General features: G+C 39.9%; 1 protein-coding gene across 1 annotated transcript in view; it reads right to left on the reverse strand.

The window, feature by feature from the left end:
- The window catches only part of LOC114050116 (kinesin-like protein KIF28P), a 59,108-nt gene that overhangs the window by 7,311 nt on the left and 26,731 nt on the right, over positions 1-25,066 (reverse strand). Inside the window, 7 exon segments of the mRNA XM_027871690.1 lie at positions 962-1,080; positions 7,475-7,619; positions 12,077-12,200; positions 16,536-16,590; positions 20,557-20,647; positions 22,993-23,114; positions 24,574-24,716. Of these exon segments, the coding sequence (XP_027727491.1) occupies positions 962-1,080; positions 7,475-7,619; positions 12,077-12,200; positions 16,536-16,590; positions 20,557-20,647; positions 22,993-23,114; positions 24,574-24,716 (799 nt within the window).

Here is a 25,066-nt window from a genome sequence, read left to right on the forward strand (position 1 = left end):
CTCAAGGGAATAAAGGGGGTGCATACAAACAGGTCAAACCAAAAATGCAGCAAATCATTCATGTTAGCCCAATTCATAAGGATAGATCAGTCAGGTTCTACTTCTTGCTCTGACACAAATTGGCTGCATGACAATTTCTAGGGCCATGTTTCTTCTTTAAAATGAGAGATTCTGTTAAATGACCACTAGGGTCTCTTCCAGCTATAAATATATGACTTAAATATATGACTTTATTGACTCAAGGATGCTATTTTAATACCAACTCTAGTTTTATTTTATTTTTTGAGGCTGGGTTTCCCTATTTTACCCAGGCTGGAATCACAATGGCTGGGACCACTGCTGACCATCATGGAAGCTTGGAGTCACTCCCTTCCTGATCTGAGCAGTTCACCTATTCTTAGGGGCAGCCTGGTGGCCCTCTCCCCACCTCCCTAGAGTCTCTTAGCCCTGCTGCTGCTCAGACCACCTGAATTCGATTCTATGCTTCTGTGAGGGCAGCAGTCATGACACTGTCTTGAATCTCTGAGGTGTCTGTTTAAATTTAAAATATGGCTCCATGCTCAGTTCACTCCAGCCCATGTGGTTTTGAGTTGTCTTCTTTTTGGAGAGAGGAATCTCTATGGATTTCACAGAATTACAGATTTAGAGACAGAAAGGGATCTTAGAAGCAATTAAACTCAAACTCCCTAATTTTATACGTGAGGAGACTGAGGCTGATCAAGGTTAAGTGACTGGTCCAGGGTCACCCAGATAGTAAATATTTGAGGCAGGATTTGAACTCAGGTCTTCTGATTAAAAACCCAGTGCTGCTTTACCCTCTGTGGCACCTAACTGCCTACATCTAAGGGAGGGTGTGTAAACAAAAGGCACATCCAGAAAAGGACTAATGAAATTAAGAGTACAGGATATTTGAGGGGAAGTGAAGGGACACTGGCTGGGCTATACCAGCATTGCTAATTACCTTCATCAGCTCTTCACTCATTTGATTTGCTTCTGCAACCAAAGGTATCAATTTGATATAATCCTGGAATACAGCCAGAACACTGGGATCAACTTTCCCATCTTTATTATTTATAGCACCTTTTAAGAAACAGAAATTAGAAGAAAATTAAATGAACTTTCACTTATTTTTTAAAATTTTTAATAGTTTTTCAGCTATTACATGTCAAGACAACTTGGCATTCATTATTACAAAATTCTGAGTTTCAGATTTTTCTTCCTCCTTCCCTCCCCTCCCATCTTCTGAAAATAGGAGGCAATTTGATACAGGTTACACATGTGCTGTCATGTAAAACATATGTCCCTATTTGTCACAATTGTGAAAGAAGAAACAGATAAAAATAAAAAAAAACACTAAAAAGAATAAAGTAAGTGAAAAAAGTATGCTTTGATATGTATTCAGAGTCCATCAGTTCTTTATCTGGATGTGGATATAGCATTTTCCTTCATGAGTCCTTTGAATTAGTCTTGGATCAGTGTGTTGACAAGAGGGGCTGAGTCATTCATAGCTGATTATCACACAATGTTGCTGATACTGTGTACAATGTTTTCCTGGTTCTACTCATTCCACTTTGCATTAGTTCGTACAAGTCATTCCAGGTTTTTCTGAAATCTGCCTGTTGATCATTTCTGATAACACAATAGTATTCCATTACATTCATATACTACAACTTGTTCAGCCATTCCCCAATTGACAGGCATCCCCTCAATTTCCAATTTTTTGCCATCACAAAAGGAGTTACTATAAATATTTTTGTACATGTGGGTCCTTTTCCTTTTTTTATGATCTCTTTGGGATACAGACCTAGTGGTGATATTTCTGGATCAAAGGTATGCAGTTTTTTTTGCCCTTTGGGTGTAGTTTCAAATTGCTCTCCAGAATGGTTGGATCACTTCACAATTCCACCAACAGTGCATTAGTATCCCAGTTTTCCCATATCCTTTCCAACATTTGTCATTTTCCTTTTTTGTCATATTAGCCAATCTGATAGGTGTGAGGTGGTACCTCAGAATTGTTTTAATTTGCATTTCTTTAATCAAAAGTGATTTAGAGCACTTCCTTCTATTATAGATAGCTTTGATTTCTTCATCTGAAAACTACTTGTTCATATCCTTTGACCATTTATCAAATGGGGAATGGCTTGTATTCTTATAAATTTGACCCAGTTCTTTATATATTTGAGAAATGAGGCCTTTGTCAGAGACACTTGCTGTAAATACTGTTTCACAGCTTTCTGCTTTCCTTCTAATCTTGGTTGCATTGATTTTGTTTGTGCAAAAGCTTTTTAATTTAACATAATCAAAATTATCTTTTATATTTCATAATGCTCTCTATCTCTTGTTTGGTCATGAACCTGTAACTCACTTAACTTCTCCTTTAAGAATTTGGATGCTAATGATCGAAAACAATTCCAAAAGACTCATGATGGAAAATGCTATCGACATCCAGAGAAAGAACTATGGAGTCTGAATGCAGATCAAAGTATATTATTTCCCCCCCTTTTTTTTTCTTTCTCGTGGTTTTTCCTTTTGGTTTTAATTCTTCTTTACAGCATGACTAAAGTGAAAATATGTTTAATATGATTGTACATGTGTGACCTATATCAGATTGCATGCTGTCTTGGAGAGTGGGGAGGGGGAGAAAATTTAAAACTCAAAATCTTATAAAAATGAATATTGAAAACTAAAACTAAATATTAAAAATAATTTGGATGCTATACCACTTGGTGCATATATGTTTAGTATTGTTATTCATTGTCTGTGGTACCATTTAGCAACATGTAGTTTCCTTGCTTAGCTCTTTTAATTAAGTCTATTTTTGCTTTTTCTTTGTCTGAGATCAGGATTGCTGTCCTTGATTTTTTTACTTCAGCTGAAGCATAATAGATTCTGCTCTGGCCCCTTACCTTTACTCTGTGTGTGTCTGTCTGCTTCAAGTAGTTATCAATATATTGTTATCAATATATTGTAGGATTCTGGTTTTTGATCCACTTACGTTTTATGGGAGAGTTCATCCCATTCACATTCACAGCTATAATTACTAACTGATTTTACCTCCATCGTATTTTTCCTCCTGTTTGTCCTCTCCCTCCTTCTACCTTTTCCCTCCTTGACAGTGTTTTGATTCTGTCTACTGCCTCACCCATCTACTCTCCTTTCTGTCAGTCCTGCCCCACCCCCTACCTAATGTCCCCAACTAATTTCCTGTCGGGTAAGATAGACTTATGTATTCAACTAATTGTGTATATTATTCCCTCTTTGCGCCAGTACTGATTAGAATAAGGTTCAAGCAATGCCCATCGCCCACCCTCCCATCTTTACTTCTATCATAATAGGTTTTTTACTCCTTTTCACTAATTTACCCTGTTCTACCTCTCCCTTCCTTCTGCACCCAGTGTACTCTTCTTTCTAATCCCTTAACTATTTTTTTAATGTCATTCCCTCAAATTCCCCTTATACCTGTATCCTCTGTCTATGTATATTCCTTCTAGCTGTACTATTAGTGGTATAATTTTTGAGAATTACAAGTGTCATCTTCCCATGTAGGGATGTAAACAGTTCAGCTCCATTGAATCCCTTATGTTTTATTTTACCTTTTTACCTTTTTTAGGCTCCTCTTGGGTCTTGATATTGGAGATCAAATTTTTTGTTCAGTTCTGGTCTTCCCCTAATGAAAGCTTGAAATCTTTCTATTTCATTGAATGACTGTTTTCCCCCTTGATGTATTATGTTTAATTTCGCTGGGTAGATGATTTTGGGTCATAGTCCTAGCTCCTTTGCCTTCCAGAATATCATGCTTCCTGACCTCCAATCTTTTAATGTTGCAGCTGTTAAGTCCTATTAATCCTGATTGTGGCTCCCTGATATTTGAATTGTTTCTTTTGGTCACTTGCAGTACTTTTTCCTTGACCTGATAGTTCTGCAATTTGGCTATGATGTTCCTTGGAGTTTTTATTTGGAGATCTATTTCCTGAAGTGATCAGTGAAGTCTTCCAATGCCTGTTTTGCCCTTGGGTTCCAGGATACCAGGGCAGTTTTCCTTGATAATTTCTTGAAAGATGCTGTTTAGGCCCTCCTTTTGGTTATGGCTTCCAGGTAGTCTGATGATTCTGACATTGTTTCTCCTGGATCTGTTTTCCACGTCAATTATTTTTTCCATGAAGTATTTTACATTCTTCTATTTTTTTTTCATTCTTTTGAATTTATTTGATTATTGATGTCTCATAGAGTCATTAGCTTTCATGTGCCCAAATCTAACTTTTAAGAAGTAGTTTCCCTCAATTAGCTTTTGTACTTTTTTTCTACTTGGCCAATTGTACTTTTAAAGGAGTTTTTTTCTTCAATGGATTTTTGTATCTCCTTTTCCATTTAAACATTTGTTTTCTTTTTCCAAGCTGTTGACTCTTTTTTCATTAGAGAATTATAAAATTATGAATCACTCTCATTTCTTTTCCCAACTTTCCTTCTACCTCTAAGTTCCTTTTTGAGCACTTCCATGAGTTCTTTCTGGGCTTGAGACCACTTCCATTTTTCTTTGGAGTTTTGCCCATAGGTGTTTTGACATTGTTGCCCTCTTGTGAGTTTGTGTCTTGATCTTAGCTGTCACCATAATAACTTTCTGTGGTCATATTATTTTTTGTTGTTTCTTGCTCATGTTTTTGGGCCTTTTCCCTTTCTTTTAAATTTGAGCTCTGCTCTTGGGGTAGAATTGGCACCGTCTCAGGCTTCTTGTGCCAGAGGCTGCAGGCCCTGGCTGTTTCCCTGGTGCTGCACTGTTGCTCTGAAGCCCATGGGGACCCTTGTATCTGGTGCTGTACTGAGGGGGTGGGGTAGCTGGCACTGCTGGAGGCTGTAGGGGTCTGGCAGCTTACCTGGTGCTGAGCTGGGGTTCTAGTGCTCATGTCTGGCATGTGTTGAGGCTGATGGGGTGTTTCTGCATTTCCCTAGGGACACACTGAAGCACTGGGTGGTCTGGCCTCTGGAGGCTGCCTGTTTGCCCAGGGCTATGCTGAAGCACATGGCAGGGGCCCAGTGATGGTAGCTGCCTGTTTGCTTAGGCAAGGGACTCCTCCTAGAAATGCTGCCTCAACAGGGCTTCTCAGAGCACTGTATTTTCCAATGGTAAAGGGATCAGCCATGCAGAGACTGGAGAAAACTGGAGGTGTGTGTTGGGGTGGGGGTGGGGGGCAGGATGGCTTTACAGACAGGGCTAAGGAAGACCAAAAAAGGAGATGGAGGGTAGTGGTCACAGTCAGAAGTTTGCAGTTTTTTCAGAGACAGCCCACAGTGTGGGCTGCCAAGTTCTAGGGTACAGTCTGGGGAGAAGATGTATGACTTTTCCTCCAAGCTGCCTGTGTCTGTGCTCCTGTTCATAGGGGAAGCTCCCAGTTGCTCCTAGGGAACTCTCAGTGATGAGGGAGAAGTCGTACTTAGGCGGATTGTACTATACCCAATCCCTCCTTTTCAGGATACAAAGGGAAAGCTCGTGTCCCTGGCTGGAAGGCTCTTCCTTCTCTGTGACTTCAGAGCAGAGAACTCCTCAGAGATGATGTGCTTCAAAAAACTGAATCAGAAGAAGAAAATCTCTCCTTCGCTGAGTCGAAACTACCAACATGTGTCCAAAGAGAAACCAGTCATAGGCCACAGTCAGATCGAGGATCTTATCAGACTTCAGGGCTGCATGGATCAGCCCATCTGCCCACAAGGAAAGGAGTAGGAAAGAGATGAAGAGAGGTATTTGGCACCTATACGGTTGGCATCTACCTGTTTGCCTGGGGCTACACTGAAGCACATGAAGGTCTGGCCACTGGAGCATGGCAGTTCTCAAGAGCTAGTCTTCCAGTTCCACTGGCTATGCTGAGGCAGGTGGGGGATCCTGGTGTTGGCATTTTCCTACTCCACCAGCTTGCTGCTGGCTTGCTGGGACATGTCCTGTCTTAGACTGAGTTCCTCTTTTACTTGAGTGAGACACACTTTTCCTTCCAATCTTCCAAGTTTCTTGGACTCAAAGATTGTTTCATCTGACTTTTTCTTGGTTCTGCTGTTCCAGGATTTGTTTTGGGGCACCATGTTATGGTTGTTTGGAGGTGAATATGGGAGTGTTACAGTGATTTACTGCTTACTCCACCATCTTGGCTCCCAGAAATCAATGAACTTTCATTTAGCAAGTATCAGAGTTCAAAAGACTTTTTCATTCATTCATTCATTCATGTATACCAAGAGTACCTGCCAAGTAAAAGACTCTCTGCTAAATACTCTCTGAGAGACAAAGATGCCTAAAGTACTGGTCCTGTGTTCAAGGAGTCTACTGTTTTTTCTGATCAAGATACCATATACTTCCTCGGTTTTAATGAAAATAGCAGCTCCTCAATATATAAGGCCAAAAAAACATCCCTGCCCTCAAAAGTTTACATTCTGATGAGGGGCATTATATGTAAACAGAGAAGTAAATATAAGACAAGTCTAAGACAGAGAGAGCATGGCAAAGGGGGATCATCAAAGGCTTCCTGTAGTGGAGATGATACCTGAGCTGAGTCCTAGAGGTCAGAAGGGAGGTCATGGCAGGAAAGGCATGACCTGTGGAAGATGGAATGCTGAGTTCATGGATTGACAAGTAGCATAGTTGATGTGGAATATAAAGCATGTGTCCACTCTGTTATTCATTACCCCAGGAGAAGGCCCAGAGAGAAGCAAAGATAAATCAGATTATTTTGCCAAAGAAAAGCATTTGAAGGTAGGAGGGAGAAATTATTTTGAATGACTTATGAATATTCTTTATCTGATAAGCATGTTATCTCTATTATTCATGACCATGGGTAGCACCATTTTACCAGGCAAACTTAATGTTTATCTTCTTTTATGAAGGAGAGGCAGCCTACAACGTAATATAAAAAGTTCTGGATTTGAAGTGAAAATACATGTTCAAATCCTGGTGTCCTTAGACACCTCACTTAATTTTTCAGGGCCTCAGTTTCCTCATCTATAAAAAGAGAGTTTGGACTACATCAGGGCTATGGAGCATTTCTCAGAGAGAATCATCTTTTTTTTTGTTTGTTTTTGGTTTTTTTTTTAGGCAGTTGGGGTTAAGTGACTTGCCCAGAGTCACACAGCTAGTAACTGTCACGTGTTTGATCTGAGGCCAGATTTGAACTCAGGTCCTCCTGACTTTAGGGCCAGTGCTCTATCCACTTTGCCACATAGCTGCCCCGAGAATCGTATTTTTTAATGCATAAAATATAATACATAGGATTACAAAGAAACTAAAAGTAAGTGAAAGTAAAGGTGTAATTTTTCCCCCATCTAAGCTCATAAACACCACAAAATCTAAAGAGCCTATGTATGGTGTGCAAATCTTCCTCCATTCTAGAAGAGACACACAATGGAGGGGACAATTGTTGGAGATGAGATACAGATATTTGTAACACAGGTCAGCACACAGGAAACATCAGAAATAAGACACACAGGCTATGCTTACCAAGCTTATCCACACTTACTCCCTCTGCTGCTGCAAGTTCGGACTGAAAAAAGTCATAATCAAACCTGGCCAAGTCGTCATTGCTACGTTCAGAAGGAAATCCAACGTAGAGGTAGGCACTGTTGGATCCCAAAATTACTCGGTCCTAAGGAAAAGACAGTGGATTTAAGGATCCCAACATTCCTTCTGATACTAAATATCACTGTTTTGAGAAGGAATTGTCATCTGCCACAGGCTGGGAGCAGGGTATGAGTCCACAGCATAGGAGTAGGGATGGAAGTCCTGATTTTATTGATATAGGAAACTCCCAGATGGGGAAACACCCTCCACTGATGTAAGCTGGCACCTTCCCTGTAATTTATAGTCTTAGAGAATTGACTAGAGCACTGAAACATTAAGTGATTTATCCAGGGTCACACAGTAAGTGTGGAAGAGAGGCAGGGTGGTATAATGGATAGAGAGCCAGCACTAGAACCATGAAGATCAGGAAGTCCTGTGTCAGATATACTTGAATGTCAGCGTTATATAGGAGAATAAGAACAAACTTCTCACAAACTAAGAGGACGATAATAATATGACTAAAGATAATAAGTAGGTCAGGTCACCCCTTTATAAGAATGTGCCACTTAATCCCAGAAGAATCTGTGCTTGTAAAAATAATAACTTGCATTTGCACAGCACTTCCAAGTTTTACAAAGCACTTTTTAGAATCTCCCCCTGCCCCCACACTACCTTCAAAGAAGTCCCATCTTGGATCTGACGCACCACCAAACTTTTGAGTTGGAAGGAATTTCAAGAGCATCTAATCCAACTCCCAGAGAGATGAAGTGATACATGGAGAAGCAGGTGATAGGAAATGCAGAGCTAGAACTCAAGTCCTCTTTCAAGGCTCTTTCTATTACATCGTTGTGTCTCTTTTTATTTCTCTTAACCCATTACAATCTAGTTTTCGACCTTATCATTCCACTGAAACTGCTCTCTCCAAAGTTACTAAGGATTTCTTAGTCACCAGATCTCTAATGGCCTTTTCTCAGTCCTCATTCTCCTTGATCTCTCTGTAGCCTTTGACACTGTTGATCACCCTCTCCTCCTTCGTACTCTCTTCTCTCTGGGTTTTTGCGACACCACCCTCTGGTTCTCCTCCTACCTGTCTGACTGCTCCTGCTGTCTCCTTTGCTGGATCCTCCTCCAGATCATGCCTTCTAATCAGAGATGTCCCCCAGGATTCTCTTCTGGACCCCCTTCTCTTGCTTCACGTGGTGATGTCTTCATCTTCCACGGATTTAATGACCATCTCTATGCTGATAATACTCACACCTGCCTACACTACTCTGCTGGCCTCCATTCTCACATCTCCAACTGTGTTTCAGACATCTTGAACTGAATGTCTAGTAAACATCTGAAACTCAATGTGTCCAAAAACCAAACTCATTGCCTTTTGCCCTAAACCACCCTTCCCTCTTACCTTCCCTATTACTGTAGAGGGCAAGACCATCCTCACAGTCCCTCAGGTTCACAACACAGGAGTCATCCTGGATTCCTTTCTATCTCCCCCCCCACCCCCATGTCCAAGTTGTTGCCAGGGCCTGTTGATTTCACCTTTGCAGTATCTCTTTTCTTTGCCCCCTTTTCTCCTCTTACACTGACCCCATCCTGGTACAGCCCTTATCACCTAACACCTGGACTACTGCAGTAGCCTTTTTGGTGGGTCTGCCTGCCTCAAATCTTCCCCCACTCCAATCCATCCTCTGTTCTGCCACCAAGGTAATTTTCCTAACGCAAAGGACTGACCACATTACCCACTATTCAGTAAACTCCAGCAGCTTCCTCTTGCCTCCAGAATTGAATACAAAACCCTCTGCTTGGTATTCAAAGCCCTTCATAACTGAATGCCCTCCTACCTTTTCAGTCTTCTTACACCCTCCTGCCTGCCATGTACTCTTTGATCCAGTGATGCTGGCTTCCTTGCTGTTCCATGAACAACACACTCCATTTTGTGGCTCTGGGAATTTTCTCTCACTGCTCCATCCTTAAAATGCTCTCCCTCCTCATCTTCATGTCCTGGTTTCCCTGGCTTCCTTCAAGTCCCAACTAAAATCCCATCTTCTACAGGAAGCCTTTCCCAATCTTTCTCAATTCTAATGTCTTCCCTTTGTTAATTATTTCCTATTTATGTTTCCTATATATGTTTAATACATATTTCTTTGCTTGCTGTCTCCTCTATTAGACCATGAGCTCCTTAAGGGCAGAGACTGTCTTTTGCCTCTTTTTGTCTCCCCAGTGCTTAGGCACATAGTTGGTGCTCAATAAACACTTATTGACTGAATAACCAATAGAGGAATGAGTCAGTCAATAAGCAGTAAGTCACTAAGTAAATAAAGTGCCTACTATGTGCCAATTCTTACATTACAGCTAAGGAAAATGAAGCTTAGCTGGGACCTGACCTTATCCAAGATCACCTGAAGAGTAGAGATGAGGGAAAGACTAAGACCTCCTCATTTACATCAGGTCTACAAATAAGAATGACCCTACTACTGGCACCTCACACCCCACTTTTTAAAAAATAATATTTTAACTCAGACATTTGACACTTACTAGCTATGTGACCCTGGGCAAGTCACTTAACCCCAATGGCCTCACCCAAAAGCAAAAAAAAAAATTTATTTTCCCCAATTACATGTTAAAACAATTCTTAACATTTGGGTTTTTTTAAGTTTTGAGTTCTAAATTCTATCTCTTCCTCTATCCCCTCCCTCCCCTTAGATTGCAAGCAATCCTCACACCCCACTTAAACAATTCCCTATAAAATTCATGATGTACATCTCAAAAGAATAAAATTAATTCTTATGTGGTTAAGGTCTTCCTTTGCTAAACACTCCAAGATCAATCAATACGTTAAAATACTTTTACAAAATGAAACCCCTGTAAGTCAGAATGATAGAAAGCCTCAAGACTTGACTCAGGGTCAAGAAAATTTAAGTTTGAGTCCCAACTCTGTCACTTACTAGTTGTATATGAACCCTACAAGAGATGGTCATCACTCCTCAACCAGCTCGTTGACTTGCTACTATTTTCATTCTCATCATTCTCAAGTTCTATGGTTATAGAAGGGTGTATTTGGATATTTCCTAAGTAGGGACTAAAATGATAACATGTATTTTATTTAAACAATTAGCTTGGAGCCCCCAGTCTGGGTTATTAAATATTTAACAAACTGGAGAAACTTCTTTTCTCAGAAGGAGTTTCTCATTTTTATTTTTCACTACATATCAAAAATTTAATCTATTAATTAGGCTTAAACAAATATCAAAGTTGCTAGCTATACAATTCATTAATAATGTAAGCAATAACAACACAAAACATAATTCTTTACATTTTGTCTGTGAGAAAGGTCACAGTTGGAGTTACCTCAAACTATAACATTTTGACTTCTTATTTCTGAGACACAGTCTCATCATTCAGTGTCTCTAGATAGCACCCCAAGTTTCTCAAGCATGCTTTTCTTATTTATTCATAATATAAGGGTGAAACTTAATCCTCTCTTATCAGGCATCATCTCTAATGGTCTCTCTAGAACAAGGGTTTCTGGTCTCTCTAGAACAAGGGTTTCTAGTCTCTCTAGAACAAAGGATCTGTGGACCCCTAAATGACCAGTGGATAGATTTCATGAGGGTCAATGAATATTTTTTTCATGCTCTGAAACATTTATTGAAATTGTTTTTCAGTATAATTGGATTCCTTTGAAATCCTATGCATTTTATTTTATGTATCTAAACACATTATTCTGAAGGGGTCCATGTGTGTCACCAGACTGCCAAAGGGGTCCACAACACAAAAAAAGTTAAGAACTACTCTAAAACAATAGTTAAAACTTCTGGTCTCCCACAAATTCCTCCAAGAAGGACAGTTAAACTGTAACTGGTCAAGATCCAAGTTCTCTTAAAGAGACAATAACAATTTCTAGATTCTGTAGGAGATAAAATGAAGCTGGTGTCACATATAACTGGGTCACTTCATCTCCCTGGCCTTCAGTTCTTCATCTTTGAAACACAGCTTACATCACCATCCACCTTAAAGGGTCTAAGAAGCAAATATAATATGATCTACCTAAAAACAATATACCTAAATAATAAGACTAAAAGTATACCTAAAAGATAACATATCTAAAGTAGAAATACCAGAGAGATGTAGTCATGTATGCCAGGAAACTAGGTGGCATAATGGATAGAGTACTGAACTTGGAGCTTGAGTTCAAACCCAGCCTCAGACACTTATTAGCTGGGTGACCCTGGCAAGTTACTTAACTTCCCTCAGCCTCAGTTTTCTCATCTGTAAAATGGAGTTCTACCTCCCAGGGTAGATAAAATGAGATATCATTTGTAAAGTGCTTAGCAGACCTTGAAGCTGCTCCTGCTCTTACACAGCACCTCTCTTTTGGGGACAGAAGACATGTTAACCTGGAACCTTATATATTTAGGTTTATTTGTCTAATTTCCTCATTTATTTATTCATCTGTCTATTATCTCTCCATTCATTTCTTTATTCATCTATCTACCTGCCCGTTTGTTCATTTATTTACTTATCCGCAGATAGCTAGGTTACCAAATGCTGTAGCTTTGTCTTTGTAACTGTTGGCACACCGTTGACAAGAACTCTGCACTTGTTCTGAGGCCTCACGGTCACTTCTCCATCCACGTTGGTGAATGTGGCATGTTTATCAGAAATTCTGCAAGGACAGAAGAAGATTTATGGGTCACTAATAAGTTATCATTAAAAACATAAGAAAGAGTGTCTTTCTTTTCCATTCCTCGGAGCAAAAAAAAAAAGCCTACATGTTAGGAGGAAGGTCAAATGAGGATGGAACAATAACAACAGCTAGCATTTAAGGTTTGCAAAAGCACTTTACAAAGATCACTTCATTTTATCCTCACAACTGTGGGAGGTAGGTACTATTATTAACCTTATTTTACTGATGAGGAAACTGAGGCAGATTGAGAGGTAAGTTACTTGCCCAGGATCACACAGCTAGAAAGTGTCTGAGACCAAATTTGAACTCAGATCTTTCTGACTTCAGGGCCAACTCTCCATCCATTGTGTCACCTACTTGCCTACAATGTATTTTATTCTGTGATCCCTGAGGGTAAAGATTAACACTTGCACACATAGAAGAATGGTGCATATTATAAAGTGGAAGGATCTGATATAAACAGATACTAGTTATGGGAGTAGAGGTTTTTCAGTCTTAAGAAAAGGGAGGGGGGCAGCTAGGTGTAGCAGTGGATAGAGCACCAGTCCTGAAGTCAGGAGGACCTGAGTTCAAATCTGACCTCAGACACTTGACACTAGCTGTGTGACCCTGGGCAAGTCACTTAACCTCAATTGCCTCACCCCCCCCCAAAAAAAGGGGAGAGAAACGGGAAGCAGACCCGTGATTTCAGTGGTCCAGGGAACTCCCATATGAGGAAATTATTTCTACTGATGTAGGTTTGCCCCTTCTTTGCTATTTAGCCTCTCAGACAACTGAGAGGTTCAATGATTGCCCAGGGCCATAAACCTAGGTCTTACTGGCTTCAAAGTTAGTTCTCTACTGGGCTACATTGCCTCTCCTTGCTTTGATATTTCTATTGTATATAAAATTTAGTCTTTCTCAGAGTCAGTATTTCAAAGTCTTTTTAGCTGGATAGGAATGGTGAATACCAACTGTACTGGCATAACCATTGAGAATCTAAGTTACTTCCACAATGAAATCTCTGAGGACTTTTATGGAGAATATGTGTGTGTTTGTGTGTGTGCATGTATGTGTATATGAAATTCTGCAATACAGGGGATGGTGACTAGCTTTTTCCATCTTCATAGAAGACAGATAAATTCCATCAGGGTGGATTTCTTTTTTTTTAATGTACATTTATTTTTTTCTCTTTTTTTAATTTTAAATTTTTAAATTTATTTATTTTTAGTTCTCAACATTTACTTCCACAAGATTTTGAGTTCCAAATTTTCACCCTATTTCGCCCCTCCCCCCACCCCAAGATGGCATGCATTCTGAATACCCCTTCCCCTAGTCTGCCCTCCCTTCTATCTTTCCCCCCCTTCTCTTATCCCCTTCCCCTTCTATTTTTCTGAAGGGCAGGATAGATTTCTGTACCACATTTCCCGTATTTCTTATTTCCCAGTTGCCTGTGAAAACATTTTTTTAAACATGTGTTTTTAAAACTTTGGGTTCCAAATTTTCTCCCTTCCTCCCTCTGCACCCACCCTCATTGAAAAGGCAAGCAACTAAATATAGGTTATATATGTGCAGTTATGCAAAACACTTCCATAGTAGACATGCTGTGAAAAACTAACTCTATTTCCCTTTATCCTATCCCGCCTCCCCCATTTATTCTATTCTTTCTTTTGACCCTATCCCTCCTCAGAAGTGTTTGCTTCTGATTACCCCCTTTCCCAATCTGCCCTCCTCTCTAACATTCCCCTGTTCTCTTGTCCCCTTCTCCCACTATTTTCCTGTAGGGTAAGACATATTTCCATACCCAATTGAGTGTGTATGTTATTCCCTCCTTAAGCCAAATCCTATGAGAATAAGATTCACTCATTCCCTCTCACCTTCCCCTCTTTCCCCTCCACTGTAAGAGCTTTTTCTTTTGTTTTTTTTTTGTGAGATAAATTACCCCATTCTACCTCTCCTTTTCTCTTTCTCCCAGTATAATCCTCTCACCCCTTAATTTTGTTCTCCAGATATGACCCCTTCATCTTCAACTCACCTTGTGCCCTCTATGTATGTATGTATGTATCTATCTATCTATCTATATACATATATATAATTTTTTCCCTCCAACTACCCTAATACTGACAAAGGACTCATGAGTTACAAATATTGTCTTTTCATGCAGGAACGTAAATAGTTCAACGTTAATAAGTCTCTTTTGATTTCTCTTTCCTGTTTACCTCTTCATGTTCCACTTGAGTCTTGTATTTGAAAGTCAAATTTTCTATTCAGCTCTGGTCTTTTCATCAAGAATGCTTGAAAGTCCTCTGTTTCACTGAATGACCATTTTTTTCCCCTGAAGGATTATACTCAGTTTTGCTGGGTAGGTGATTCTTGGTTGTAATCCTATCTCCTTTGCCCTCTGGAATATTATGCCCTGTGGTCCCTTAATGTAGAAGCTGCTAAATCTTGTGTTATCCTGATTGTGTTTCCACAGTACTTGAATTGTTTCTTTCTGGTTGCTTGTAATATTTTCTCTTTGACTTGGGAACTCTGGAATTTGGCTACAATATTCCTCAGAGTTTTCCTTTGGGGATCTCTTTCAGGAGGTGATTGGTGGATTCTTTCAATTTCTGTTTTGCCCTCTGGTTCTAAAATATCAGGGTAGTTTTCCTTGATAATTTCTTGAAGAATGATGTCTAGGGTCTTTTTTTGATTTTCAGGTAGTCTAATAATTTTTAAAATATCTCTCCTGGATCTATTTTCCAAGTCAGTTGTTTTTCCAATGAGATATTTCATGTTGTTTTCTAATTTTTCATTCTTTTGGATTTGTTTTACAGTGTCTTGATTTCTCACAAAGTCACTAGCTTCCAATTGCTCTATTCTACTTTTTAAGGAAGTATTTTCTTCAGTAAGCTTTTGGATTTCCTTTTCCATTTGGCCAATTTTGCTTTTTAGGGCATTCCTCTCCTCATTGGCTTTTTGAACCTCTTTTGCCATTTGGGTTAGGTTATTTTTTAAGGTGTTATTTTCTTCAGTATTTTTTTGAGTCTCCTTTAGCATCACTTTCAGTTTTTCCTCTACTTCTCTTACTTGCTTCTCAAAATCCCTTTTGAGCTCTTCCAAGGCCTGGGACTGATTCATATTTTTCTTGGAGGGTTTGGATGTAGGAGCTTTGGCTTTATTGTCTTCTTCTGGTTGTATGTTTTGATCTTCTTTGTCACCAAAGTAAGATAATATAGTCTGACTTTTTTTGCGCTGCTTGCTCATGATCCCAGCCAATTACTTGAGTTATAAACTCTTTAAGGTGGGGGTCTGTTTCCAGTGTGGAGAATGTACTGTCCCAAGCTTTGGGGGTTTTGTGCAGCTGTTTTCAGAGATACTTCTAGGGACCTGTAAATTTTCAGTTCTTCCAAGGTTTTATGATCAAGGGTGATGTGTTTACTTCTTTCCTGGCCTGTGCTCTGGTCTATGAGTGACCACAAGCCCTGTTTTCTGTCTTGGAACTGTGAGGAGGATTTCCTCTCCACCACCAGTACAAGCTCCACCACACCAGCGCTGCTCCTCCTCGTCCCAGGACCACCCCTCAGAACTGTGACCCAGATCCAAGCCTGGGCAAAGCAAGAGATTCCTGCCTCAGCACTGGCACAGAGATCCCTGCAATCCCCCTCTGATCAGCCACTAGATTCCCCCTCAGTCTCTGGGCCAGAAGCTAAGGAAGCAGCCGCCGCCCCAAGGAATGGGGCTGAGACCCTGCACTCCTCTCCTTCCACCGTAGAAACAGACTTTTCCCACTGACCTTCTAAGTTGTCTCTGGCATTTGTGGATTGAGAAGTCTAGTAACCATCACAGCTACCTGTGATGCAGTCCTCTGAGGCCTGCTTCAGGATCGCTGTGGCCTGCGCGCCCACGCTGAACTGTGCTTCTCTCCCAGCCCTGCGAGATATACCTTTTTGATCAATCATCCAGGTTGTTTTGGACTGCTAATTTGTTTCACTTTGTCTTTTTGTGGGTTCTGCTGCTTTAGAATTTGTTTAGAGCTGTTTTCTACAGGTATTTGGAGGGGCTTGGGGGGAGAGCTCAAGCAAGTCATTGCTTTCACTCTGCTATGCCCCCTCAGGGTGAATTTCTGTTAGAGAAAAGGAACAACTTCCTGGTAGTTTGGGTTGGTAAGAATTGGAAGGGGTCATTAGGAAAGGGCATACAATCTCCTTCTTTGCAATTGTCCAGAAAGAGTTGGGTGGGACCTTGCTTGGGGGCAGAGAGATAGACAAGATAACTTCTCAGAGCCCCCATTTAGGCTGAGGAATTAATAACTCTGATACTGAATAAAGGTGTAGATTCATAGAAACTTACCCCAATCCTTGAAGGATAATTTTATTTGAAGCTGCTTGACCAACATCAGATGAACCTGAAAATATGAAAACATCCCATTTTAAAAATGATAGGGAACAAAGCAGAACCAAAAGAATATATTAGCACAACTGTGTGAAAAAAGATACTTTTGAGATGGCAACAATACTGAAGTAAATAATGGTATTTAAAAAGAATGAGAAGCTTGTTTTGTTATCATAAAACAACACCTATCTCTAGTCATCCTGATCCATATCTGGCCACTGGACCCAGATGGCTTGAAGGAGAAAGTGAGGCTGGTCACTTTGCACAGTCCTCTCTCACTTAAATCCATTTCACTTGCATGTCCAGGCATCACTTCGCTGATGTCATGGTTCTCTTCCAGAAGGAAGGACAAAACAACAGCAGCAGCAGCAGCAGCAGCAATCCTTTATTTTGACAACAACGGAACTGCTAAGGCATAAGGTTGTATATCTCCATGACTTTTTATGGTGCTGTTTTCAAGGTGTAAATTGTGAGGGAATCAAAAGTGATTATGCACATTGTAGAAACAAAGTTTATCAATAACATTTTTCAAAAGTAAAAAGAAAACCCAAATGGCTTATGGCAAGGCTTTTTTTTTTCTACCTACTTTTTTGGTTTTTAGATTTTTTTTTTTAGGGTTTGTTGTTGTTGTTGTTATTGTTTTTAGACTAGGTCTACCTATCTCACTCAGGTGAGGAATATAGCAGCCACTTAAAGCCAGGTCCTGATACCCATCAATATGGAAGCTTTAATCTGGGGCCCTCCTTGGGTAACCTGGTGTTTCTCTGCTCCAGGGGGCTCATCATATTGGTGCCAGTGTGGATACCTGATCAGGTTTAGGTGTACTATGCCTTATGACTCTTGAACTCAAGTGATCCAGCAGCATCTGGGACTCCCTAGCATATGCCCTTGTGCCTGGCTATTTTTTATCTTTTAAAAAGTTTTACTGATGATTTTTATTTTTCTTAATCACAGTCATTTGGAGCTTATCTCAGAGTATGATGTGATATGGTGTGAACTGTTGGTCTATACCTAGTTTCTGCCAGATTGCTTTCTGGTTTTTCTAGCATTTATTGTTGAATAGTAAGTTCATATCCTACCTGCTAGAATCATTGGGTTTATCAAAAACTATTATACTTGTTTGCTTCTGTATATTATATACTCAGCTTTTCCAACTGATTGACTTTAGTCAGTCATCCAACATTTATTTAGCACCTACTATGTTTCAGGCCCTGTTCTAAGTGCTGAGATACAAAAAAGACAATTCTGGCTCCCAAGGAGCTCACAGTCAAAAAGGGGTGACACCATTCAAACAAGTATATACTATATAAAGATATATACAAGATAAATTGGACATAATCAACATTTCTTTGTCTTTTCCTTTTTTAAACTGACAAAGAGGTAATTGTATTAGGGTGCAGATTGAAACATAAGTTTTTTGGACATGGCCAATGTGGGAATTTATCTTCCTGGACTATTGATTTTTTTTAACTAGGTGGGGAGGTGGAAGGATGAGTAAATAGTTTTTTGTCAACTGAAAAATAATTTAAGAACAGAGATGGGGCAGCTAGATGGCTCAGTGGATAGATCATTGGCTTTGAAGTCAGGAGGACCTGAGTTCAAATCCAACTTCAGACACATAACACTCACTAGCTGTGTGACTCTGGGCAAGTCACTTAACCCCAATTGCCTCACCAAAAAAAAAAAAAAAAAAAAAAAAAGAACAGAGATCATTGGCTGTTTTGTGGTGAACAGTTTCAGCTGAATGATGAGGTCTTAAGCCAGATGCCAAGAGTTTAGAAGCAAGTGAGAAAAGATGAAGTGGAGGCATCTAGTATAGGTAGCTTTCTCAAATTTACCTGAGAAGGGTAGGAGAAATATAGGATGACATTTAGTGATAATGATTAGATTAAGTGAGTACTTTTTAGGAGGGGTGAGATATTGGCACATGTATAGAAGGCAGCAGAGAAATAGTGAGGAGATAAGGAATGATGGAAGAGAGGGTAAGTATTCTTCTGGAAAATGATGCTCGAAAATGATGGGATCTCCTCATACCCCAAGGCCACACTTATTCTCCCCTCTCTCCAAGAAAATAGTCAATCTCATACAACTACTTCACCGAGGAAATCAAGGCTATCTGTCCTCAGCTTTTTCATCTTCCTGACATCATACCTCAAAACTCTTTTAAATAATGACTCATTCTCCCTACTTTGCTCTATACTGAGAAAGAAATGGTCTTTCTACTTGTGAAGGCCAAGGTCAAAATTTCTACTTCTGTCCTTGTTCTTATTTTCCTCCCATCTTTTCTGAAAGCCTGTCCTCTTAATCATTCCCTCCAATCTCTCCTTTTCTACTGGTTTCTTCCCTATTGCCTACAAACATGTCTAAGTCTCTTCTATTCTTAAAAATCTTTGACTTAATTCAGCTACAGACCCAAGCTATTATCCTTTTCCTCCTTCATACCATTGCTAAGTCCCTAGAAAGAGCTGCCCACTTACTTCCTATACTTCTCCATCACCCACTAATAATCAAGCTTCAGAACATACCACTTCACCAGTTGTTCTCTTCAAGATTACCAAACATCTCATAAATTCAATGGAGCTCTCAAATTCAGTGATTTGTTTTTTCCTTCATGATCCTTTTTTTTAGCTCTTCACACTGTTGACCACCCATTCCTCCTGGATATCCTCTTCCCTTGGCTCCATTTCTCCTCTTGGTTCTCCTCTTACCTGTACAACAACTCCCTTTCACTTTCCTTTGCTGATTCATCACCATTTTCCTTGTCCCTAAGCATGGGTGTTAGTCAAACTCCTATCCTGGGCCTTCTTCCATTCTCTTTCTAAACTTCTTCTTAGCATCTTTTGTCAGATAACTCCCAAATCTATATATCTAATTCCAATCTCCTGAACTCTAGCCCTACCCAGAATCACCATAATTCCATAAGTTTGTATTTTATCCTACAGGCAATAAGAAAACACCTAAGGTTTTTAAGTGGGTGAGACCTGTGTCATGGAAAGATTATTTTGGCAATGGTGTAAAATGAATATAGGCATAATCCTGGTACTTCAGACCTTCCACAAGTTGGTTCCAGCTCACTTTTCCATTATTTCTCATTGTTCTCTTTCACATACTCTATGTTTCAGTCACAACGTATCCTGCTCAAAATTGATATTCCATCTCTACACCTCATGTACTAAACATGATGGGGAGGGTTGTGGTGGAGAGGAAGACCGTAAGTCAACTATTAAACTCACAGATGAAGAATGAAATGAACAGAACCAGGAGAATAATTTGTACCACAACACTGTAAAACTAGCAACTTTGAGAGGTGTGACAACTGTGATTAATACATTCATGATTCCAGAGCACTAATGATGAAAAATGCTATCCGTGACAGAGCAGTGATGGATATAAGGCGTAGAGTGAGACATATATGTATACATATATACATACATACATATGCTTATATGTATATATACATACATATACTTGTATATATACACACGTGTGTATGTATGTGTGTATGTTTGGTTACAGCCATTGAGGTTGGGGAAATTTATTTTGCTTGACTATACATATTTGTTACAAGAAAATTTTTTTTCAATAGGATGGGGGGAAGGAGAAACAATTCTGTTAATTAAAAAAAATAGAAAGGAAGGGGAACGCTACAGAAGTGGAATGTTGCATGCATTTCAAGATGAGGCCACTGTATTACTAGTTTTACTTAATTGTTTTATAAGAGACTACTCATGGTGGGGGTAAGCTATAAATGAACGTAATATTAAAACAAGGCACACCAATAAAACTTCAAAAAAGAAAGAAAAGAGGACAAATGACCCCAAGTCCTGCAGATGCCAACAACAAGGATTTGGGTAAGGTAATATAGAGAAATGAAGTGAAATTTAGCTAACAATTAGGTGAAATAATATAGTTATTATTAATAGCTGCAGGAGTGAAGAACATTGAGTACCATAAGAAAAATATAAAGTAAGTTGAATACCAGCTTGAATGAAGTGCTTAAGAACTCCTGTGAGTTGTGGGTCCTCATTGACATTGAAGAGATAAGGGAAAGCCTTTGTCATTTGCCGTTCCTAGAAAGGAAGCCAGGGTTAGTAGTGCCATCAAGAACATATCAGAATCAGGCTTCCTTTTCCATATACTTCCCCTGAAAGTGATACTACTTATTGACCTTAGAGAACATAGGACAACACTACATCTTAACCAAATCCAGAAGACAGAGAAAGGGGAAAAAAGTTTAAAAAAAAATCGTGGTCCCTTTGGATAAGGAAACTTAGCATTATGCTCAGTAATTATAGTTTTTCCTTCGACTGTGATAAAAATTCAGACTCCACCAATGTGAAGCTTTTATCACTGGAACCACCCAGTTAGGGTTATTCCAAGACATTATCTGCTCCAGACAATCAGGAGTGGACACTGTTTGGTTGTAGGCTGGCATATGGAAATCCATTAAATTGGACAGTGATAAGTGATAATCTGGACTTCTTCACATAATCTTTTTATGACAAGATAGGGAGCTTTTATTGCCTCTACGATAAAATACAAACTCTCCAGTCTGGGATTCAAGGTTCTCCATAATCTCCTTCCAACCTACCTTTCTAGCCTCATCTCATATCACCCCGCATCCCTCTTCTCCTCCAGCCTCTGACAGCACACTCTTCAATCTCTGCATCACCTTGAAAATAGAATCCTTTTGCCAAGAGCTCTGTCTTATCCCTTATTTTATACCTTAGTATGTCTTGACATTGTCCCTGATTCTCTCCTTCTTTCCTCCAGATTCTGTCTCTGATCCTTCTCCTTGCACTTTTTTTTTTTTTTAGGCAATTGGGTTAAGTGACTCGCCCAGTGTCACACAGCTAGTGAGTGTTGAGTGTCGGAGGCCGCATTTGAACTCAGGTCCTCCTGACTTCAGGGCCGGTGCTCTATCCACTGCGCCACCTAGCTGCCCCACTCCTTGCACTTTTGATCAAATCTGTTCCCATCTCCTCTTTCTTCTAGCAGACTGTTCCAATGATGATGCCCTTTTTTAGCTAATCTTCACCTTTCCCTCTCTACTGCTTCCTTTATTGCTGCTTTCAGACATGCCCAGGGGGTAGAACATGAAAACATTTTGGGAAGGAGAGTTGAAGTCAAGTTTACCACGGGCTTACTCTGGCTCCTTATTTACTCAGAATTTTCCTCCCTCTTCTCCAGTTGTCCCCTTAGACTGGATTTTGCTGATGCCTCGGACCAAACAGGGGTTGGGAAATAGGCTAGCTCTTTGTCCCTCATTCGTTTCAAGGGTATTAGATGACCAACAGGCTAAATACAAGGTTAGGTTGCTTTGTGTCACCTCAGAAGCACCTATCTTCCTTTCTGCTTCCCTTTATCTCCAATTTGGCATTTCCTACAGCCTTGATGGTTTGTCTTTCAAGATGAACAGGTTATAGAAATTAGAGGTTTTTTTAAGGTCTCTATTGCTTTTTTTTTTTTTTTGTGAGAGGCAATCAGGATTAAGTGACTTGCCCAGGGTCACATAGTTTAGAGATTAGTCAAACCTACTACCTTGGCAGAGATGGAAACTGGGTCCAGGAAAGGAGAACTAACTTGGGATCATAGATGTTGAGAGGAAAGGGAGATTAGAAATTATCTAATCCAAGCCATGTGAAAATTTGACTCCACATTTCCATGTGGAGATGGTGGCAAGTCTAGAGCAGTTAAGTCACCTGCCCAGAGTCTCACAATAGCAGAAGCAGTGTTTGAACTCAGGTCCTCTGGATCCAAATCCAGTACTCTTAACAACTGTGCTAGGCTTCCCCCCTCCTACAACCAAAAGGTTACCTGATAACTCTGTGGCAAATCCAGTCTAAGGACCTCAGATTCCCAACTTCAGTGTCCTTTCTATATCTTGTTCAGTCATTTACAGTCATGTCTGACTCTTCATGACCCCATTTGGGGTTTTCTTGGCAGAGATACTGGTGTGGTTTGCCATTTCCTTCTCCAGCTCATTTTACAGATGAGGAAACTGAGGCAAACAAAGTTAAATTATTTGCCTAGGGTCACACAGCTAGTAAGTGTCTGAGGCTAGATTTGAACTCAGTGCCTCCTGACTCCAGGCCTGGCACTCCAGCCACTGCACCACCTAGCTGCCCCATTCTTTCCACTACCCTGTGTTTTCTCAGTATATACTGAGCAAAGACTTTAGGCTTTACTTCCTCCATCCATCAATAAACATGGATTTCTTAAGCACACATCATGCTTGTTCCCACTCCATAAGAATTTTAATTAGCCACCAAAAAAGCAAGCAACTGTACCATGATTGCTCCAGTCTGGGAGTAAGAAAATCTCAACATATCACAAAACTCTTTAGCTTCATGAAAGCTAGTGGGAGGTAAGTCCAATTAATTTCTAAGCCCTGAGGAATCAGAAGAAAGTTCACCTGCGTGATTGCATTATATTGTTCTTCCCATTCCTTTCGAGCCTCTTCCAACTGGTGTTCCCATGTAATCTGTATAGTCTGAAGGCGCAGTTGGTTTTTTGCCAGTAAATACTCCAGTTCCTCTGGAAGGAAGGTGATGTTTTAAAGATCAGATGTACAGCATCAATGACTATGGATAAAATAACCCCTCAATACCTTGACCCAATCTTCAAGGCATATTGAGCATTGTACACCTATGTATTGTGTGTACACACACACACACACACACACACACACACACATATGTATATAAGAATATAATGCATATAAGAATTCTATTCCAGAAAGATATTACAATTCACTTGTAAATGAATGATAGCATTTAACTGTCTTTTTTTTAATACCTCCAATATATTTGCTTATGTAGCATATTTACCCACTCAGATTGGGGCTGACCAGTACTATAAAAAGAGAACTTTTAATGCAACATTTCTCTGTTCAACATCCAACCCATTTGGTGAGCCTTTTGTGTAATGGAGAATGGCCAAAAGAGTCCAGTGTATATTGATTTTATTATTATTATTTTATTATTTAGCGCTGTTTATGAAGTGATTTCCAGTTGTTTTCTTTAAAGAAAGTTGGAACAGAGTGACTTGTCCTTTGAGAGAGAACGCTTTGCCAGGTGAGTTTTCCTTCATGATTCATGATTTGAACTCACCCTGAGGTACGCTAAGCAAAATAAACACAAGCAGGTTGCCTGCTGGTCCAAAATGTTGCCATTTCTGAAGAAGAAAAGCAGGGTGGGCTGATGTCTATTAAGAAGGATAATTCAGGAATATAGAAATGAAAAGGATTAGGTCCTAGGGTTAATATGTTCACCAGTGTGATCTGTGAAGATCTCCACCGGACATTACTACCAGATGAGGACAGGGCTGTGTCTTATAGTGATGTAAGGCTGTCATTGAAACATATTCTGGTATCATTAGTTCAGTAAGTTGGGGCACATCCTGAAAACAATCCTCTGCCATCTCAAATGAAATTATTGGGTGCAGGCAGAGGAGAGAGAATCATCTCTCTACCATAAATCAGCCATTCACTTGTTACTCTTCCTAGAGTCAGGCCCAGCACACACCCGGTACTCCACATGTAGCAGGTAGTCTAGTAAAGGTTTGTTGGCTCAATTCCAATCCTTGCTATTGGTTCCTATGTCTACTTTGGGGTCACTGCTTTTCTTTTTTTTCCACCGGACATTATGTTTTGTTTTTGTTTTAGGCAATTGGGGTTAAGTGACTTGCCCAGGGTCACACAGCTAGTAAGTGTCAAGTGTTTGCTCTGAGGCCGGATTTGAACTCAGGTCCTCCTGATTTCAGGGCCGGTGCTCTATCCACTGCACCACCTAGCTGCCCCTTCCACCGGACATTATGTCTGCTCCCTTGGGCAAAGCTCTCAGATCCAACTTTGGTGATGACTCTGCTTAAATGATCCCAAACAGGGCTTGCTAGGCAGGTTTCCTACCTCTGACACCATCCTCTCAATACTTAACACCTCTATTTCCCTTAGTCTATGTGACAGAGACCTGTGGTTTTAGTTGATAATACCTACTTGTTTTATCTGCTACTCTTTTCCCTGAATTTCCCAGTCCAGCAAGCCTAGACAACAGTCTGTTGTTTTCTGCCTTCAGTTCTTTTATCAACTTCTCGGTGGGGCTTGTATTTATCACAGCTTTATTCTTGATCTTTTTAGTTCTTTCTCAAGCCAAGGCCAACAACAAAACAAAACAAAACAAACAACAACAACAACAACAACAAAAAAACAACAAAACACCACACACATTCAGATACCCCATATCCTTTTATAAAAGCATTTAATAATGATTGCAAAGCAGTAGCTAGAAATTGACCCATTGTCTTTTCAAAATCCAACTAGACCTATTTTCTCTTTCACATGGCCCAGTATTCTATAATTTCAACTTCTAAACTCTGAATTTAAAATAAATTCCACTCTTTACCAATCAATGAGCCAGGGGGTTCTAATGGTAAATGAGTGAGCTGCTACCTAGGCCTGCTCAGCTGAATCAAAGAGTGAAACTTTCAAG

The sequence above is a fragment of the Vombatus ursinus genome, unplaced genomic scaffold, assembly GCF_900497805.2.
Source record: "Vombatus ursinus unplaced genomic scaffold, bare-nosed wombat genome assembly UNPS02014798.1, whole genome shotgun sequence".
NCBI classification, from domain to species: Eukaryota; Metazoa; Chordata; class Mammalia; order Diprotodontia; family Vombatidae; genus Vombatus; species Vombatus ursinus.